This window comes from Halichoeres trimaculatus, unplaced genomic scaffold, assembly GCF_033239565.1.
Source record: "Halichoeres trimaculatus isolate MK-OKI-2021-1 unplaced genomic scaffold, fHalTri1.1 fHalTri1_scaffold_6, whole genome shotgun sequence".
Classification (NCBI taxonomy): domain Eukaryota; kingdom Metazoa; phylum Chordata; class Actinopteri; order Labriformes; family Labridae; genus Halichoeres; species Halichoeres trimaculatus.
In genome coordinates, this window is record NW_027437184.1 from 3,812,641 (window position 1) to 3,825,234 (window position 12,594).

The 12,594-nt window shown below is 41.1% G+C and overlaps 1 protein-coding gene across 4 annotated transcripts in view; it reads right to left on the reverse strand.

Annotated features, from left to right (window-relative positions):
* LOC141791930 (glutamate receptor 4) overlaps positions 1-12,594 on the reverse strand; it is a 220,000-nt gene that overhangs the window by 39,143 nt on the left and 168,263 nt on the right. For all 4 annotated transcript variants that reach the window (XR_012598340.1, XR_012598339.1, XM_074672644.1 and 1 more), the window contains exons 10-11: positions 10,608-10,814; positions 3,181-3,554 (exon numbers count right to left, since the gene is read on the reverse strand). Coding sequence is in view for 2 of the 4 variants with exons in the window: in XM_074672644.1 (XP_074528745.1) it covers positions 3,181-3,554; positions 10,608-10,814 (581 nt within the window). In the remaining 2 variants the exon portion in view is untranslated. The remainder of the gene's footprint in view (positions 1-3,180; positions 3,555-10,607; positions 10,815-12,594) is intronic.

Consider the following 12,594-nt stretch of genomic DNA (forward strand, 5'->3'; position numbering starts at 1 on the left):
TGTCCTAAAGATGTGAATTGGTTTTTGGAGAGCAGATCTATTAAAGGTAGAGTCTGCAGGATTTTCCTAAACAAATAAAATATCAACTTTTACAGGAATAATCCTACTTAATCGTCTCCTCTGGGCCTTTATACATGTGTGTCAGTGTCTGTGTCTGCCTCAAACCCCCTCCTCTGCCTGGATGTTGATGTTTTGGTTGTATCAGGATGTTTCTGGGTGGTTACTTCAGCCAATCACAGAGCGCCCAGTGTGCAAACAACTTTGTGTGTTGATGATTTTTTTTAGAAAAAAGGTCTGTAAAGTTATTTTTGAAAATAATTAGTGTTGATAAAGTTGATTTTCTCTTATATTTGTTATTTGGTAGCTTAATTTTGTAAATTTTGTTAAAAACGTAGGCTAGGCCTAGATTAGCATCCTGCTTCTGCCTATTTCTTTTCAGTTAATACTTGATACAAGAACTTTGTTGTTGTTTTTTTTATGAAAATAATTGTTTTTTAAAGTGTTTTTCTGAGTGAACAAATCTTACTACCTTATTTTTTTTCCGCACTACAAGGTGCTTCAAGGCGGAATATAGAGCGCACCTTCAATGACTGGCCTATTTGAAAACTGTTTTCATATATAGGGCGCACCGCATTATAAGGCGCATAGAGTAGAAGCTACAGTAGTGGCTACGGTTGCGTTATGCATCCACTAGATGGAGCTGCGCTAAAGGGAATGTCAACAAAACAGTCAATAAGTCAGTCAAACTCAGGCTACATCCACACGGAGCCACACATTTTCCTATCCAACTGTTTTCTGTGCCATTTTCAAAAAAAGTGCTCTGTAAAGACGAAGCCATTTCTGCCGTCCACAAAAGCTGTTTCCAGAGATCAGTTCAAATGCCAGACCTTTGGGGGGCGCTGTATTGCTCTAACAATAAACAAGAGAAGAAGCCCGGGCCAGCCTGTGAGCTAATGTTAGCAATTAGCAAAATTCCTCTTTACAGGTTCTTACTGCTTACCGCTGTTACTCCGACGACGCCCCTTGAACATGGTCGCCATGATTAATCGATATTGATCCATATATAAGGCACATCGGATTATAAGGCGCACTTATAGTGCGGAAAATACGGTAAGTGCAAAACTAAACTCTTAACAGATAAAGCTTTTTTCTTAACGAGAGTGAAGCTTGGCTCAACTTTCACTCAGAGCAGTACAGCACAGAGAGTTAGCTTTCTGCTAACCAGATATGTGTCAAATACCCGTGGTTAGGTTGTGCTAGGATGCTAAGTCAGGCGCACGGCTCTTGAGTCTCTCCCACGTAGAAATACGATGCTACAGATGGTTGCTGTGCTAGTGAGTCCGTTAACGTAGGTTCAGTTTGAGGGTGTGGGTGTGTGCTGCCGCTGGCACTGAGCCAAGGAGGAGCCTAGTTTGAATGTTGTGTTTACTAACAAGTAATTAAATCTCCTGCAGACCCTACCTTTAAAGACTTCTTTTCTTTCTTCAAGACAACTTTTCCCAGAAGGCAAAGCAACAAGATAATGTATTTATTTATTGTTTGAAACGTAACAACTATCACACTTAGTAAATTCTGTAGACTCTCAAGTTTGAACAGACCACTGCAGAATAACTGCTGCACGTGGGTTGGAATGAACATTAGCACAAACAGTTTAGCCCTATAAGCCTTTAGCTTGTGCTCTGTCACTGTTTAGCTTTCTTCTGCTCTAACCTCCTTTCTCTTTTTGACAGTCCAGCCCCATTGTACGATAACACTACAAAATAAATCCAAGACTCCTTTCCTGAAAGAGGAAATCCTTTCCCATTCAAGGAAAAAGTTTCCCTGCAATACTTTCACAGCCTGTGTGGTGTCATCCTAGGGTCTTTTGGTCTGATACTGAGATACTGAGAAATAGCATCTAGAAATAACCAATTTTGTAGTTGATAATCTAATTTTAACCCATTAACTTTCATTTTTTTCGATGCAAGGGATATGAAACCTACTTAAAGGTAGAGTCTGCAGAAATTTTCGTCATGTCAGTAAACACAACATTGAAACTGGGCTCCTCCTCCTTAGCTCAGTGCCAGCTGCAGCACACACCCACAGCCTCGAACTGAAGCTAAGGGAACACACTAACTAGCCCAGAAACCACCTGTAGCATCGCATTTTTACATGGGAAAGACTCAAGAGCCGTGCACCTGACTTAGCATGTTAGCACAAGCTAACCACGGGTATGTGACACATACCTGGTTAGCAGAAAGCTAACATTGCTCTTTCTCCGTCCTTTTACTGAAAGGGAGTGAAAGTCAAGTCAAGCTTCACCCTCGTTTAGGAAAAAGCTTTATCTGTTTGGGGTTTTGTTTCACTTTGGTTGTGTTTGTCTTTCTTCGTGCTACGTCCACTATCGTAGCCACTCGGGTTAGCTTCTTCCACTCGCTAATGATTAACAAGCAAAGTCACTTGCATTCTGGGTGCTCTGTGATTGGCTGATGTAACCCCCTTACTCTCCGCCCAGATATGTAACAAAACAACCAAAACATCAACATCCAGGCAGAGGAGGGAGTTTGAGGCAGACACAGACACTGACACACATGTACAAAGGCCCAGATGAGACGATTGAGCAGGATTATTCCTTAAAATGTTTACTTTTTTTAATAGAAAATCCAGTAGACTCTACCTTCAACTTTTAACCCTTTGACATTCCATTTTAAGAAAAAAAAAAACTGTAGCGACGATCCAATCAGGTTTAACTCTTTCCAATTAATTCTCTATACCAAACAGTTGAGCAGGAAGTTAAAGGGTTAAAACCTTGATTAAGAATGGGCAAATATTTATAAATCAAGACTTTTTTTAGGAAGACCTCACAATGCCTTAGAGGCAGAACGTGAAGACTGATGATGGCAGCTGCTTGTCACACGATAATGTCAAGACTTGTCTAATTTGTGTCAATCAAAACTGTTTGACACAGAAATGAGACCTGATTGACAGGTGAGACATTAAAAAAACACTTTTCAGACCATCTCTTACACGATCCAATTAGAGGTGATGATGACACATTGTGATTCTAATCAACCTGAAAGTCGTCTAATGTGTCCCCAGCCTGAGGACTAATGAGCTCAAAGTTTATCAGTAGAAAAAAACATCTTTTAATTTGCTTTATGAGATAAAAAGCTCTGACGCTGAGCCTGAAGCGGATCTTACCTGGGGGAGATGTCACAGCCCTGCTGCATGAAGGCGCCCAGGGAGAACCAGAGGGAGTTGAAGATACCAAACTCATTGGGGGGCTGGTCGCTTGGCGGACCGTCGGTGCCCTCTTCGGGCTCCTCGGTGTGCCATTCGTACGGGCTGAAGCGGCTGACCAGGAAGAGCACCACGCTCACGCCGATATAGGCGAACACGATGCACATCCAGATCTCATAGGCCAACGGGTCCAGGAAGGAGAACACCCCTGGTTTGGATTTCTGGGGCTTTTTGATCATGATAGAAATGCCCAGCGACATGAAGGGCTTTGAGAAGTCAATCACTTCCTCCCGGACCAACGTGATAGTCAAAGGGGCCACAGCGATTTCCGCTTTCTGTGGATGAAAAGGAATTTGATTAGTCTTTTTGAGGGCGCCGCTGAATCCAAATGCTGACAGATAAACAAACGCAAATGATGGATCATCTCCCTCAGAGCGGGGCGGTGCAACAATCAAACATCACTTAGTCACTGATACAAGACGCTGGAGGCCAATAGTGAGCCAGGCCGCCATCAGAAAACAAAACAACAATCACCCAGTTTCCTCCTCCCTTCAGCTCATGCTGTTTTCTCACGACTGAGCAAATCTCAAGTTTACACGCTTGATGAATTCATCTCAGAGTGATCAAGTCGAGGCAGAGGGGGAGGGAGGGTGAATGAAATCCTGCACCCCATCTGAAGCTCAGAGGCTTAGCACAACCTGCAGGAGGAAATAATGAGTCTGAGAAATACGCTTACAGGACAGAAAGGTAAAACCGGGACACAACAGCCACCTCAGAGGTCTGTGAAAACCTGTCTCACTGAAAATCTACAAACCTGATTACAGTCAGGGACTCTGCAACATGTGACCTTGTGCGTTTGGTGATGGAGCGGAGGGCTTAGTACCAGCGAGAATTTAAAGTTTCATTACCAAATTCTGACGCCCGAGGAAAAAAAAAAAAAAAAAACAGGGGCGAAGGCGAGAAAATGAAAGAGATTTAACTTCTTTCATCCTCAGCAAAATGCACTAAGATTACAGCCCGCTGCGTTTAGAGCGCGCTGGAAAACGTGGCAGGTTAAAGAAGACCGGGCCTCTGCGGCGAGGTGGCGTTTTCAGGGAGGACTGAGGAGAAATGAACGAAGCTCTGACAGCTTCCATGTCCTCAGACGCACCAAAGACGAGTCGCCTGTGCCCTCCAATCACACACAAAACACTGACTGTACACACACTTGTGCTCTGAGAAATCTCCCACACACACATTCCTCTTTTTGTGCACATGTGGGGACCTTACTCTGACGTTGATCCGTCTCTCGGCGCCACATCGGACACAAATCTTGTTTCCAATCTCAACCCTCGCCACTTTCTGTCTGGTACTTTTTGTCACATCTATTAAAGTGCTCTTAAGAAGAGAAACATAACTTCTTGTTTCTGTGACTAACACAGGACCGTATCAGGGTTTTCTGTCTTTCATTCGGGGCCCACTGAGGAACACAGCAGACGAAATATCCCGACTTTAAAATCTAGCTTACGCTGTGGTTTCTATTCAACTTGCCTGTTAGAAAATTAAAAAAGGGAACAATTATGAGATAAAGTGCCAACTAGTGCTGAAGTTGCAGATTACAGCCAACTATTTTATCCTCTGGGAGAATCTACAGTCGTGGAACTGTAAAAATACCTCTCCTAGTGGCAGTTTGTGGTTTGTCAGAAAACCATGCAATATGACAGACTTCATGGACAAAGACGCTCTGCAGAGAAGTTTTCTGTGCACCGAAGAAATCACTAATAAATTGAGCGTACTGCAGCAGCGATAACAACACTGTCTGTGAAGATAATGCTCTGTCAGTTTGGGAAAAACACTTCAATTTCTTTTTGTTTTCAACCCAAACAGTTTCGTTTCCATCAGGTGTGTCCACATTTTAACAAAAGTGGCATCAAAGATCCTTGTTCTGTCGTTATGGACTGATGAAATCAAAGCTCACCTGTCCCACAGGTGTCTCTTGGTACCAGATAAGTAGTCAGTTTTCTGCAGTGTTACAAAGAGGGTTGGGTATTATTAAGAATCTCACGATTTGTTTCAATTTTGATTCTTTAGGTTGCGTTTTGATTTGATATCCATTTGATTTAATATCCATTTAAATGCATTGATGTGTATTCTACGGTGGCCAGTGGGTGTCAGATGATTTGCAAAAGCCACAACACAAATGCAAAAGCTACAACACGAAAACTAGAGCAAAAACAGGAATTCAAAAGCAACAACTCACAACACCCAATGGTCAGAGAAAAGTTGTGAAAGTAAGTAAATGATTATCTTTTTTAACTTACTCTATGATGAATAAATTGTTGTAGGGGGTCTAACCTTGTAATATCCTTCAGAGTACTAATATTTATTTTATTACCGGAAAGATACCTCATCTTATATTTAGCTTTATGAATAATAATGTTAGCATTAAACCTATATTTTTTCATAGCAAAGGTAAAAAAAAAAACAATAATTTACTTACTTTCACAACATATCTGTGTGGATCAGAATAACTGTCCTCTTACCTTCCGTTGTGGCTGTGCTTCAGGCTTTTGCATTTGTGCTGTGGCGTCTTCATTTGTGTTTTTGCTTTGGCAAATTCACTGACACCTACTGGCTACCATAGGATTCAGTAAGAAGTAGAAATACACAAACAATCAAAGTTTCTCTTGACAATTTTGGGATATTTATTTTCATGACCACGTGAACATATGTCACCTCATTTTTTTCAGCAACAACCCAAATGTCAGACTTACAAGCTGAAAGAGCTGGCTTGACGCTGCTGCTGCTGCTCGCTTTGGTTGCCATTTTATTGTTGTTCGGTTTTGTGCAACCTCCGTCCCTTTAACGCAAATAACATGCACAGTGCCCCCCACTGGCCAGAAGGTGATATATTCAGAAGATGAGGTTGGGAAATATTTCAATGCATTGTTTAATCAATATTTTTACACACCCCTGGTCGCGAGAACATCAGCAAACTCTGCTTCTGATGGAGGAAAATGTTCTCCATTAGGGGGCAACATTGTAAAGTTCTACAATTTGATTTAGCAGAAGCTTTGTCGAAAGTACTGTACATCACAAGCAAGAATTTAGACCGAGGAGACCTTGGTATGTGCGACTAAGTATTTTAAGTTTGTTTCGTCACAGGTGCTGCCATCTAGTGCCCGTTTTGTTTTATTTTTAATCCAATCTTGATTATACGGTGAAAATATCTAAGTTTTTTTTAATGGGATTAAGATCTGGACTTCATCAGGATTGTTTTGCATGCTCAGATTATTTCACCTTCCTGCAAACATTTTAACCCCCAAATATTTTCAATCCTCTTCTTTTTCTGAACCATTTTTATGCCCCACTTTCTGCCTCATTTCATAACTTCAATTTCATTTTGTGTTCCCTAATGTGTTATTTTTACTCACATTTTCACATCATAATAAATCCATTCATTTAAAGGCATCAGCTGTAAGAGTTGTTGAGTTTCTGTTAATGTACAGAGCTTTAGCTACACACAAGTAGCCAATGCACAGTCTGAATGTTGTTTTCTGAAAGTTACTGAATAAACTTTGGTTTTGTTTTTGCCCCTTACAGAAAATGTAAATTTACGGATGATTTTGAACATGATTAACTTCATAATACATGCCTTGTATAATGAAGCAGGATTAAATGCAATCAGCTTTAATGTGTGGTAGATTATAAACTTTGTATGTTACGTCCAACAGGTTTTAATGCCAGGAAAAGAGTTACTTCGTTTCACAATCACACCCAGATTTATCTACACTCTGAGTGTTCTTCTTTTGTTCTGACATATTTCTGAGGGTCTTTAATCCATAAAACAAGAAAGTGTTTATAATATGAGCTTCATCTTACATCTTTCAGAGCCTCAACATCTGGAAAACGTGTTTATTTTCAGCCTTGCTCGTTAAAAAAAACACCAATTAGAGGATGCCAGAAGCACCTGGCACCTGTTTGTTTTCCCAGGCTATGTTAATATCACAGCTGCTGTTTGTCGGTATGCATTTTCCTAATGAAGGACTGAAGACTGACGGAAACATAATCAGGTATGAAGGTGCTGCAGAAGAATATCTATCCTGGCAAATAAGGTTGTTTGGACGTTTGTAAAGCTCATTCTGTATCTTCTTTTTGGGTATTTTCTGATTTTTTTTAAATTTACAGTTAATACACATTTGAGACAGTTGAATTGGTTGTAAGAAACACAACTTTTCAACTTGATCCGACAGGTTTAAGCAGTCTAAAATCAGCTTTTATAGGGCATGAAGTAATTATTTATCCAGTCATTTAAATTTAAAGACTTCTCCTCCTCACAGTCGTCCTGCTGCTTGTATAAGAGTCGCAAAAAGACGAGAACACCGCTGCACTTTTTACTTTGTTGCCTTTGACCAACCTGGTTAGTCTTTACAGCCGTGGCGCGTTGTTCAGCCTGATCAGTCCTGACACATCCAGCACTGTGCCGCTCCTCGCCCGCTGCAGTCGACTTCACAATGAGTCACCGCAGCACAAAAGACATGCAGGCGTGAAAAACTCCACTTTGTGAAAACGCCAGAGCGCTCAGAAGAGAAAGAGGACTCAAAATGCTTCTTTCCTCTGTTTTTGTCTCAAACTTCTCTGAGACAAATTGTTCGGCTGGTCGCTTCAATAAAAAATGTAGAAGATCCTGCAGAGCAGAAAATGTTCTCTGCAAAACTCGATAAGTTACTTTTGTTCTCAATCAGGAAACAATGGAGAAAAAAAGAAATATATCAGCCAGTTTTCTAGTTTTAGTTTAACTATGAGAGATTTATCCTGCTTCTGTTTCATTTAACATTTAAAAAACAATAAAAATAGATAAATAAATAATAAAAAACAGCTGTCCTGTTTCTTTTCTTTACTTCAGGTTTCTTTTCAGACTCAAACATCACATCACTGTCCACTAGCTCAGCTTTCACCCACGTGTTTCCATCCCAAGGTCAGCAGCAGAAACCTCACCTCCAAATCAAATCTTCAGATTCTTTAACGATCTCCACGCCTACGCTCCCCTCTCCTCTCCCTGTAACCCTTTTCAAAGCTAATTCTCCCCTTCCTCTGAGCTTTAATTCCACCAGAGACTGATGGACTGTTTACAATTTGATTCCAGATAGGTTTAATTATTTGCACAGCAAACACGGCACAGCTGATCAACAGACAGGGGCGGATTAGGCAGATCAGGAGGAACGGTCTGTATAGAGACGTATGGACCAGGAAAACCTGTGTTATTCTGCATGTGACGGACATTTAAAGGGATTTATGGTAAATAAACTCAACAAAATATTTAGTCATTTGTGTTCGGTAGATTATGTCTTTTGTAACTCTGCTTCTTGGAAATAAATATTAAACTAATGGAAAGCCTGTTTACATCCATTTTAAATGGTGCCATATTGTTAAATGACTTTTTGTCAGCTACATGTTTGACATGTTTTCATGAGTGTAACCAACATTCACAACGATGCACCATAAACCATTCCCATTTAGGGAAGTAAACAGGCTTTCCAACAGTATTAGATTTATTGCCAAGAAGTATTTATACAGCAAAGAAATAGTTATCTTCCAAACACAAATGTCCAAACTTTTGGTGTACTGATTATTTTAGACTTTCTAAAACATGGACTTTCAGCTATTTGATTATGTGCCATTAGCAGGAAGCACGGCCTTTCTACCATCACGTTATGTGATTTTTTTTTTACATGACTCTTATTTCAATAAATCTTTATTTCTACAGCGCCAAACCATAACAAACTTTATCTCAAGACACTTCCTAAAAACATTAACAGGTCTAGGACCTGTTAATGTTTTTAAATTTTAATTATCAGAAACCCAACATCAAGACAAAATGAAGAGTCTTATCCCACCTTAACCCACCATGAGTACAGGACTTTGCAGCATTTAGCAAGTTACAGTATAATTTAAAAGAGGATTAGCTCCCAGTTAGCCACAATTCTGGCAAAATTAATAAACCCCAATTCATACTTTTGTTGCTTAGGTTAGCTTTCTCCTTAAAGAGGCTGTGAGGACTGACTATTTGAAGTGGACTGCAGTGCCACCTTTTGGCCTGGAGTCACACACACACCGTGGTGAAGGCGTGATTTTTTTAAATATATAACTTTAAAACTTTTTTATAAACTTTTTCATGTATAATTTAGGCTTTTTGATGCCTTTAATCCAATAGTAGAGAACAGTGGATAGCGTACGAAAGCAGGAAAGAGGCCACAGGCTGGAATTGAACCTGGGCCGCCCTGGGCAAACCTCATGCGACTCTGAACACGGTGTGTCTGTTTTGGAAATGAATGGAAACCAGATCTTCTTGTTAACTCTACTTTTCTTTGTTCAAAACGTGTTTTTACCAGATACAACGCCACGAAAAAACATGACACATGAAACATGACAACAAGCAAACTTTGTCAGTTTGTACCGTAGTTTAGTGGCCAGCTATAATCAGCTCTACTCACAGTTCAGTGCTAAGAGACGTGTCTGTAACGTGTTAAGGCCCATTTATGCTCAATGTTACGGATACGAATACAGACGGAGATTTCTGTCCGTGCTCTGCGTTCATTTTGTCCGTATTTCTGCATGTTTCCATGAAGCTTACGGATATGGACAAAACGGAGCAGTACCACTGGAAACCATGGGGGCAGTGTTGCTGTTACTATCCGAAACAAAGCTTTAGAAAGACATGAAGAAGAAGTAGCGACAGCTGAACTTTCACGATGTATTTAACTGCCTTTTGTCTTTTATGCATTTATGCATTATTGATAACTCCTCCACAGCTGCCATGTTTGTTTTTGAGTTTTGTTGTCATAAACTTTTGACTCTGGGCTGCCCCCCCTGGTGGATGTATTGGTTAACTACAGTGCCAACGAAAAAGGACGTATGGAAATATGTGAGCAGTGATGGCAGCATCGTTTTAGATGGACAAATACATTTTCGTACAAATCCTGATCACATGCTGCCATCGCTCATCTACCAAGCAGAGCTAACGTGACCTCACTCTTTCAAGAAGTGGCATTTAGAGGTAACCTGGGATGTTCTCACAGCCCCTTTAAGCGAGTCCAGTTTGACGTTGTAAACCCTGATCTTGTCCAGCCAACTGTTCCCTTTGGCGCCTTGTGAAAGAGGCGTACTTGGGATGTGATGGTGAGCATTTGACCACGTAAAACCATTCAGATTCAAGTGGAACAAGTCATTGTCAAAAAGTTGATTTTCAGCTGCAAGACAACTTTCTTATCAATAATTACGCCAGGATACATTTCATCATTGGTTTAGAGGATGAAGACACAGTATTTTCCCTTCTTTTGTCATGCAAAGTTGTAATATTTGGCATCTTAAGTTTGAGCTTTAGAGTTGAATAAAGCCAGAGCTCTTACCCCGTACACCAGCTCCCCGACCATCCCGTTCCAGATCTTCGTCTCTGGGTCCCTGGCGCCGTACTTCCCGTCAGGAACGATGGAGATTTTGTACTTGATGCCGATGTGTTTGGCGATCTCGGAGGCCAGGTCCACGCAGTATCCCTCGTACTGGTCGTTGCCCTCGTACATCTCCCAGTTCTTCTTAAGCATCACATAGGGACCCTCCTACAGGGGACCATAACCAGTGAACCACAGCGTCAGACGGACAGACACGCAGACATGAGGGCTCGCACAGCAACAGACAACAGAATGACAGACTGCAGCAGAGACATACCAACCAGGGCTGAAGATAAGTGGAGTTTTCCACCACTAGGGGCGCTACAGAGCACATGAGCGGGCATTTTTGAGTTGTCTACTGCATGAGAATGATGATGCAATGTACAATCTGATTGGTCACGTCAGCTTTTTCAGAGTCTAAGATAATGTCTTTGTCAAATGAACAACTTTTACTTTTCGAGCTCTGCATGGAAATTATTCCTCCTGCTTATAAACTTTTAAAGATCTTTCCAACACCACCTGGGTCTATCAGAGGAAAAAAAAAAAACGGTGCATTATGCAGCTTTAAAAGTAATGACTTTAGGCCTGATCCCCGCTGCTGGGAGATAATTTAGTCTACAACAGAAAGAGATGCATGTGTAATCACAGTGACAGCCCTGTGCCTCGTATGCGCAGCTCAGACTAGAGTTCAGACAGGAGGCTGAAAAAATCTTCAAAGAGTTAACGCGGATGGATGATACAGAGAGAAAAACGAGGAGAGTATGACTAAGCAGAAATGGGAGCAGACGTAAAGCTGAAGGGGAGTGAGACATGAGCTGCAGTCAGACACGGTGACTTAATGCCTCCAACGAGCCCGAACGCTTCAAGTGATCAGTGGTGGTTACATCAGTCCACGCCGCGACCAGCAGCAGGTTAGAGATCATTACGCTCGCTCTGGGAGAAGAAACGTCGGCCTCGTCTGTTTTCTGGGCCAAACAAATTGCATTTGTGACGGAAGGAGCTTTTTGCATAATGATACCAGGGGCAATTTATTCATGAGATGAGTTCGCTTGACATTGCCCCAGGCCAGAACAAGGTAACTAAAGACTCAGCGGCGAGAATGTGAATGCACAGCTTAACCAACCGCTAATGGAGATACTTAGGTGCCAGAACTGGAAATCAGAAATCTACAACCTGTGTTTCAGAGCTGCTCTTGCACAAAAATGCTAATTCAATAACTGTCTTAAAAAAAACAGTTTGAAGAGGACTTTTCTGCATCCAAAATGAGTTACAACACATTTCGAGGTATTTTTTCCGCCTCTCGTCATGATAATCAAACTGTAATACAATAAAAATGCTTCAGAGCAAAATCTGTCATGGTCACCCTGAGGCACCAGCAACCAGCCCCACAACAGACTGCACATGCAAGCTTCATCATTTTTTGATAATTGCCTCAGAAAGCGACCAGCGAACATCCAATCCGAGCGTGCCGCCGTCTTTGTTTGTGTCTTTTGAGAGAGTTTGTGGAGGCAGGATGAAATGTAAAATTAATTGAGGAACATGAAACTGTGGGGGACACGATATGCCCAGTACAGCAAAACAGAGAGGAGACGTTCAGAAGCTAAATTAGTGTCCTGACTTTAAGTGGAATGTACCTTTTATTACACGAAAAAAGTGATAATTAAGAGGAAAACACTTCATGAGATGGTTTTAATATCCTTCTAAGGTTATATTCCCCAATTTTGGGGACAGTTGGGGATTTTTACTGAGGTAGTTTGCTCCGTATCATGTAAGTTACAAACATTACCTTTATTCTTTGAGCTGTTAAGTAAATTATAAACTCATTGACTTTATAAAATATGGATGAAGTCTCTGTTATGTCACCCGTCTGTTCCAGATACAGAGTAATGGAGCTGATTGTCGGTGAGGGCCATATTGGAAAAGCTGACTTAAGAGGCGGAGTTTGAGC